Source organism: Ornithorhynchus anatinus, unplaced genomic scaffold (genome assembly GCF_004115215.2).
Source record: "Ornithorhynchus anatinus isolate Pmale09 unplaced genomic scaffold, mOrnAna1.pri.v4 scaffold_561_arrow_ctg1, whole genome shotgun sequence".
Classification (NCBI taxonomy): Eukaryota; Metazoa; Chordata; class Mammalia; order Monotremata; family Ornithorhynchidae; genus Ornithorhynchus; species Ornithorhynchus anatinus.
Window position 1 is genome coordinate 207,879 of NW_024396865.1, and position 8,236 is coordinate 216,114.

General features: G+C 52.8%; 1 protein-coding gene across 1 annotated transcript; it reads left to right on the forward strand.

The window, feature by feature from the left end:
- The first annotated feature begins 6,480 nt into the window (after positions 1-6,480).
- LOC114808929 (NANOG neighbor homeobox-like) lies at positions 6,481-7,899 on the forward strand. Its single transcript, XM_029057194.2, has 3 exons — positions 6,481-6,851; positions 7,353-7,433; positions 7,831-7,899. The coding sequence occupies exons 1-3, from the start codon at positions 6,648-6,650 to the stop codon at positions 7,897-7,899; spliced, it is 354 nt and encodes a 117-aa protein (XP_028913027.2). The 5' UTR covers positions 6,481-6,647.
- Positions 7,900-8,236: the final 337 nt, after the last annotated feature.

The following is an 8,236-nucleotide window of genomic DNA, read 5'->3' on the forward strand; positions in this document are numbered from 1 at the left end:
CGGGGGATGTCCCCCTTTTCCCTTCCCCCCGACCTCGGGTCCGTCTCCCTTCCCCCCTCCCCCCCTTTCTCGGCCCATCCCACCTCTTCCCCTTACCCCCCCCACCTCCGCTCTTCCAGAAGCGATGTGCTGATGGACGGGGGGGGGGGGCGGACGAGGTTGGAAGAGAGTCGGGTGAGGAAGGGGGATGGGGTGGGGCCCCCTTGGAGGGGATGAGGGGTGGGGGGTTGTTACCCGTAGCCGGAGACAGGTTCTCTCCGAATCGGCGCGGCGAGAGAGAGAGGCCGGGGATGGAAAACCTGTGTTTTGTAAAGAATTTATTCCGCGGGGCCAATTGAATTAATTAATTACTTAAACGCGACAATCGGCCTTCCCTTTTCGGGGGGTGGCGGGGAGGGAATATGGGAGAATATGGTGTTAAAGCTTTCCCCCCTTTGGGAGGAATATGGTGTTAGAGGCTCCCTAACCGGAGGAAGACACTGGTATGTTTACTCGCGTGTGGGCAGACACCAGGCCCGACCCAGGAACGAGCTCGCTTATGGTTTACTTCACAAGTGGTGAGGCGGCTAGTTCCCACCATGTGTGCACCCCACTCAGGAGGAACCCACTTAAGCGTTAAACCCACTTGCATGTTAAAACCCCACTTATACGTTAGCCCCACTTGTACGTTAAAACCCCACCTATGCGTTAAGTTCACGTATGCGCTTCCTTGCACGTGTGGGCGGCTAGCTAGGGGGGAATCCACTTAAACGTTCAATCTACTCACTTATTACATTCCCACTTATGCAATAAGCTCACATATGTGTTACACTTACTTATCGTTACCCACCTATGCATTAAACCCAGTTATGCGTTACACTCACCCGTCCCCTGACTCTGTGCGATGGTCCTGGTGGCGAATGGCGTCTGGTGCTCTGGGAAGTGAAAGACACGTGGGTAACTCTTGCTACCGCTGTGGTCCTCCAAGAGAGAGCAGAGCACCACAGGCGACAGGTATTTATTACCCGTGGTTTGGGTGGTACCAACTTCCTTCCTGTTCAATCTCCGCCCCTTCCGTTCCCTCCGCTTCCATACCTAATTGGGTTGGCACGGAGGTGAGGGGCATCTATCCTCCCGTCCCGCCCCGCCCTCTGGCCAGAGAGGTTATGTCACCGATGGCATTTTGACCTTGGGGTAGCAGGTGCCCAGGTCCACCTTGGCACAGGGGTCCGTACTCCCACGGTCTCCCCGCCTGGGCCCTGGCCCCGCGGTGTCCCGCCTCGGCCTAGCAGCTGATTTAGAACTGGGGCGGACAAGGGGAATCCGACTGCATACAACACCCTGTTGAGCTTCACTCTAATCCGGCAACGTGAAGAGATATGAGAGGTGTAGAATAAGTGAGCTCTAGAGAGCTCTATCCAGGGTGTCCGAGCGATGGGGAGGGAACAGAGGGAAAGAGAGGGCTCAATCTGGGAAGGCCTCCTGGAGGAGCTGAGCATATTCACTCTGTGTGCGGAGAGGTAATGCAACCACTTTGCAGAAAGGAAAGTCGAGAAGAGAGACTTTTTATAGTAGGGAATATAACACTGTGCTGTGGAGCAGGAGACAGGAGCAGGAGCAGTGTATATATTATATATAAATACATATTTTCTAAATTTAATGAAGCTGATCCACCCCGTGAGTTCCGCGTATTATCCGGAGAGGTAATGCGGCCACTTTGCAGAAGGCGAAGTAGAGAGGAGAGGCGTTTTTTAGAGGGTATATAACACTGTGCTGTGGAGCAGGAGACAAACTGATAACATTTGAGAAAAAGCAACTCTGGGAAAACGGGCCGCAAGGTGGACGGCAGGGTGGGGAGCCGGATCTTGCTCTGCCTCTGAAAAGTGAGTTACCGCGGCTTGACCCAGCACTGCTTCATTCGTTCGTTTGTTCATTCGTTCATTCCTTCAATCCTTCTTCTTATATACTTGAGTGCTTACTGTTAGCAGAGGACTGTACTGAGCACTTGGGAAGTACAATTCGGGTGCAATTAGAGGATAATCCCTACTCAACAACGGCTAAGAGTCTAAGGAGGGACGGGGGGTGGGTGTAGACAAACAGCAAAACGAATCCAAAAAAAACTTGCATCAACATAAATAAATGGAATTATGGCTCTATAGACATCATTGATAAAATTAATCGAATACTAAACAGGTGCATCTATGCGTGAGTGCTGTTGGGCGAGGAAGGGTGGGGGCTAGAGCCGAGGGAGGGTGTCCGGGCGATGGGGAGGGAAGGAAGAGAACAGAGGGAAAGGGAGGACTCAGGGTGGGAAGGGCTCCTGGAGGAGCTGAAGCTTTCAGTAGGGCTGTGAAGGGCGAGGAGGATGGGGGGAAAGTGTGCTAGTTGGCGGAGTGAGGACGGAGGGCATGCCAGGCAGAGGTAGGACGTGGTACAGGGGCCGAGCAGAGGGACAGGCCAGTGAACGGAAAAAGTGAGGGGGCAAAAGCATCAGAGGTGGTGGTGAGTGTGTGGTCTGGGCTGGGCTGTCGAAAGAGAGAAGGGTGGTGAGGTTGGAGGGGGCACGGTGATGGAGAACTTGGAAGCCAAGAGTGAGGATATTTGCTTGATAGGAAAGATGGAAGGTCACCGCTGAGGTTTTTGAGGAAGGGGGGCGGGGAGAAAGGGGTGACATGCCGACAGCGTTTCCTTAGAAGGATATTCCGGGCAGCAGAGTGAAGTACAGACTGAAGTGGGGAGAGGACAGGAGATGGGAGATCAGATAGAATGCAAATGTGGTCATCCAGTCAGGGATATGATGAGTGACTACAGCGTGTCTCAGTGGAAAGATTACGGGCTTAGGAGATCTATCAGAGGTCATGGGTTTATCCCAGCCCTGCCACCTGTCCGCTGTGTGACTTTGGTAAGGTCAGTTAACATCTCGGTACCTCAGTCAGCTCATCGGGAATTAGGGACTGTGAACCTCACGTGGGACAATCTGATCGCCCTGTATCCCCTCCTCCCCCCCCCCCGCCCCGCACTCCCCTAGTGCAGGGGACATTAGTGGGGGCTTAACAAATAGCCCCCTTTATCATATTATTATTATTGACGAAAGGTAGCAGTTTGGATGGAGAGGAAAGGGCTCATGTCCAAATGTCTCTGAGCGGCGGAGGGAGCCCTGAGGATGTCCGGGGTGGGTTGCGAGTTGGGTTCCCCTGTGAGTGTTACTCGGTGGCCCTCAGACTCCCAGCAGAGGGAATTCCTTTGGCATGAAGCCGCCGAGGACGGTGTTAACGATCGTGACATTCTTCCTCCCGCGTCCCGGCTCCGGGAGAAGGGAAAAGGAAGCAATCAGTTGCAGATGAGATGGAATGGCACGAGTGTGTAGAGGCTCAGAAAGGCTGAAAGGAGAGGGAGTTGGGAAATGTCTAGCCCTCCGATTTCTGGGTTGAGCGATCCAAAGTTCAATCTCAGTGGGACGTTCCGCTCTTCCCGCATGGTCATTTTGGCTCTGTGGGGCTGACTCGTGCTCTGTTCCTGCAAAACTCCGAATAAATAACTCTCTATGAGAATAGGTTATTCAGATGGTCAACCTCCTTCACTTCCTTTATTCAGCTCGTTCATTGAGGAACCAGCAAGACCTAGCAGAAAAGAGTCGTCAATCTTTGGGCGTCTGGGTTTTGGATCCGGGCCGGTGACTTCAGGGTGATTTCTGTGCTTCTCTTTTCCAGCCCTGGCTCCTGTAGAGTACGTGCAAGTTAGTGAGTGGGTGAGGTGGGATGGAGCACGAGGTCAGTGGAATTGAGAAGCGATAGGAGGCGGGCTGTCAGCTGAAGGGTCTTCGCGAACCTCGGTGTGGAAGCTGAAGAAGGGACGCCTGGGGGCCAGGGTGGAAAACCCGGAAGAGTTTCAAACAGGGGTGGGGGGAATGGCGTTTTAGGTGCAGATGGATCTCTTGCGGTCTATGGACAAACGATGAGGTAAGGGGTAGGCCCTGGGGAAAGAGTCAGGATCACATCTCAGGGGCAGCCCAGGCACAGGCCTGGGACCCGGATAAGCAGGTAGAATCTGAAAGGGGAAGTTTGCCCTTGAGAGTCGCAGAGGAAAGGAACTCGGGAGGCAGGCCGAGAGAAAGCGAAATAGACACCCAGCCCAGGGGTCACCGCCGAAACAGTGTTCCCAAATAGTAGCAGATAAAGAAGGGGAGAGTCGGAGAGGCAGTCCTGAGGTGCCCGCAGCCATGTCAGGGAGAAAAGGGTGGGCTTCACGAGAAGGAGTGAGTGGGATGGCAGGAGAGTAATCTGGGGTAATAGCGGGAAAAGAAAGGATGCGAGGGGGAGAAAAAGAGAAAGAGGGACTTTACCTGGCAGCCAGCGGAGAGACCCGGATGCAGCGGCGCTTGGCAGTCTGGGAGGATCTTGGCGATGTTGTGAAGATGAGACTGGCGGGTTTGGGGGACTGATTGGATATGTGGGGAGAATCCTGAAGATTTTTTTGGGTTGGAGCTTCCTAATGGGAAATTATGTATTAAAAGCGTCCCACGTTCCTCTGTCGAGTACATTCATTCATTCATTCATTCATTCATTCATCATAGTTTTTATTGAGCGCATGGCTAAGCACTTGGAATGTACAAAATGGGTAACCAGACCAGATTCCCTGCCCTTTGACCGGCTTACAGTCTAACTGGGGGAGACAGAAAGACAAAAACAAAACAAAAACCCAATTTAGGCCTCTGGGTTTTGGATCCGGGCCTGTGACTTCAGGGTGATTTCAATGCTTCTCTTTTCCAGTCCTGGCTCCTGTAGACTACGTGCAGGTTAGTGAGTGGGTGAGCTGGGATGGAGCTCAGGCGTGGTCCCTGCACCACTTGGGTGAACTCTGGGGAGTGGGAGAGGGAGAGAAGGCCAGCCAGGCAGGAGGGCCAGGTGGAGCTCTGCCCACTGCTCAAATCCAAGGCACGTGGGGAGGGGAGAAGGGGCTGAAGTGGGCCTTGACTCTGGGTTTCCATCTGAGTGGAGAAGGGGAAGGGTATGGCAGCTCGTGGTCTCTTCCTGCTGCGCTGCCTGTCCCAGGCCTACACATGGGCAGCGCTCCCCGACCGCTGCCTTGGCAGCTGGGGATCTGGGTGTCGTGTGTGAACTGACCTTTAACCCTCTCTATGCCTCCACCACTCCACCCCTATTCCTCCGGCTCGCCGCGCCCCTTTTCCTGCACCGGCCGCAGGCCACTGACGCTGTTTGTTTGCCCTCATTCCGGTTGAGCTGAAACTCCTCACTACTTCCCCATGGCCCAGGGGATGCCGGACTGGGCGGGGAAGGGCCAGGGGATGCTGGGCTCTGAGAGGGGAAAGGCCGGAGGAAGGGAGATCAGAGAGAAGGCTGATACAATAATCCAGCCGGGATATTATAGGAGCCTGTACCAGTAAAATAGCCGTAGTGATGGGCCTGCTCTGTCATTTTCCTGCTTGAGTTCTGTTGTGCTACTATTGTCCCAAGAATTTTCTGCGTGGGAGGCTCATTCCGCCAACGACAGGCACGGGGATAATTCAGACAGGGGGTAGTCAGCACTCATTTCACTCTCAACTCATTAACAAGAATAGATTGATTAACTGTAAGGGAACACTTTGCATTGAAATGTTAACCTTTCTAATGGATTGGCAGTGAGAGTGTGAACTCTTGCCCCGGAGTGAGATGGGCCTGCGACCCGCCCTTGATCGCTCTTCAAATAGAACAGCGGGGCCACACTGCTCCATGACGCGCTCTGATAGCGAAGTCTCTTTTATCAGCTGAGGTACCAAGTAACGCACTTACACCAGCTAGGCAGAACGTGACATACGCGTGGAGATAGGGGAAGTGTTAAATTGGAGCCAACACAGCAGGAGTAGAGCTTCCCCTTCTGGGCCCTTGAGAGAAGGTGGCGGGAAACAGAGCAAACTGATTTGGCTGGTCTTCCTCACGGGGGAATCAATCCGTAGAAAAAGTCCATCCCAGATCGACTGTGTCCTCTGGGGCACTCCAAAGAAGGCTGTAAGCCAATTCGGCTCCCAAAGCAAAGGTTGCCCGCTTCCCTTCATTTACCGTTTCTGAAGGGCTCGACAGGCAGGCGTGGCGACGATGGGGCAAAACTCCTGGGCTGAATGTTCTCCGTTCATTTCTCCTGCAGACTTCTCCTGTTGCCAGAAACCATCGCATCCCAGGAATCCTTGTTCTGGAGCTTTGTAAAGGCTTACCCAAAGATCTCTGCGGTGGAAGTGGACATGGTGTCCTCAGCTATACTACCGCTATGTGAAGGGGACGAAGAGATTGAATGATCTTGGTACGAGAAATACTCCCAGACCATGGGACGTGATCCCTCAATAAGGAGCACCTCTCAAAGTTCAGGTAGTATGACAGAAAAGTTTATCTCACCAAATCTCTAGAGAGGGATGGACGTAGCTGAGCGTACTGGGTGAATCCAGGGTGAAGGGATGTATCGATCGTGGTCAGGGCTGGGTCCTGGGGAAGGGGCATAGCCTGGCGGTATTCCATATCAGGCGTTTCTCGAGTCTTCTGCTTACTGTTCGTTTTCTATCTCTAATAGCAACTTTCTGCCTTCTGGAGCCACGAACGGCACCTCTTGATCAGACACATGGGTCCGGGTCTTCCTCTGGACTCATCAGCATTGCTAGGAATAACGACGAAGGTAATGAAATGGAAAAGAAAGAGGAGGAAGGAAAGGAAAGGAACGTAGCCAAGAGGAAGATGGACAGGGTGGTGGTCCACAAAACCTCCCAGAATCGTCCTGTGAGCAAATCCATCATGGAAACCTTGTGGATGACATTTAAAATGAAGCATCGGGTCAGGACCCCTGAAGCAGTAAGACTGGCCGGAGATTTGGCGATATCCGTTCCACAGGTAAGAAACCAACTTTTTTGTGGGCTTGAGTTCCTTCAGGTAGAGGTCTAGAGGAGTGCACAGTTGAACAGTGGAGGGGGAGGGAACGAGTATGGTACCAAAAATCAGTCATCTATACAGAAATGAGGTTCCTTGACTCTTCTGCCCACATCCCACACCCATCTACATTTCAAGATGTTTTTCTTTCGCTCTCCCATTCGGCTCCTCTCCCCGTTTCACTCGCCATATCATCCATTGCATCTGACCACACAAGCGCCTCTGCTGAACTGGCTTGTAGAGAAGTCGTGGGCTGGAGATGTGGTTGCTCGTCACCTCCCAGGAATCTGAATCACATCTCCGTTTTACAAGATGAGGCCAAATATTGCTTCTGCAGGGAATCAGATAGGTTTGCTCCCGCCCCGTCCCCAAACCTCCCTGTCTTCCTACACACACACACACACACACACACACACACACACACGACTCAAACTGAACTGATTTTCTGTCTGTTTTCTCATCCAGGTTACAGCCTGGTTTCAGAGCACCAGAAGGAAATATCGAGAAATGGCTACGGTCCAGAAGAAGGCGACAAAGTCTGCCCAGGTGAGTTAATATGCCAGAAAGTCTGTCCCTGGCAGCAGCCGAATCTCAATCGCAGAGAAAGAGGAGGGAGCATGAGTGGAGCGGCAAGAGGTGAATGGAGCCTGAGGGCGGGAGGGGGCCATGCACTTCACCCTGAGGTAAAAGAAGAGAGATGTCTTTGTGACCCTCAAACTCAAGACACTGAAAGGGAAAACATGGGATGGAGGCTGGTCGCAACATGGACTGAGTTTTTAGGGGTCAGGAAGGGAGATGGGGATGGAGAAGGGTTGTTATGAGATAGCTCACCGTACCTCATGTATAAGCGTGATCCCATGGAGATGCAGGGTGTTATTATTTTCGTGGTCTCTAAACGCTAAGCCTGCTTCAAAGTTTGCTTTTGTCTCCGGACTGTTCTTAGGATGAAGTCTCCCGTGACCCACTGCACGTGCTCCGCTTAAAACGGATTGGTAAGAGCGATTCCTTCTAAATCTCCAATTCCATGCCCCAATACCAACCCAGCGGGATTCAGAAATCCCACCGCTTCCAATTCTTGAAAACACAGTATCATTGACTCGCGACTGGAACGCATGCCCCCGTGTCTCCACGGGCATGCAATTAGTAACTGTGTCTGTGGGGTGGGATATTCAGGACTTGGCGTGACCTGTTGGAAAGAGCACGACACTGGGACTCAGCAGACCCGAGTTGCAGTTCCACTTATACCTCATTCCTGTTGTGTGATCTTGGGCAAGTCCCTTACCTTCTCCGTTCCTGTTTCCCCCCCGTGAACTGGGGAAAAGAGTCCTGTTCCCTCCGCAAGCTCCGGC

Bases quoted from the DNA above. Each gene is read 5' to 3' on its own strand.
- LOC114808929 (XM_029057194.2), top strand. From the start codon at position 6,648: ATGGAAAAGAAAGAGGAGGAAGGAAAGGAAAGGAACGTAGCCAAGAGG. The intron at 6,852-7,352 runs GTAAGAAACCAA...TTTCTCATCCAG, and splicing joins TGGCGATATCCGTTCCACAG to GTTACAGCCTGGTTTCAGAG. The intron at 7,434-7,830 runs GTGAGTTAATAT...GACTGTTCTTAG, and splicing joins AGGCGACAAAGTCTGCCCAG to GATGAAGTCTCCCGTGACCC.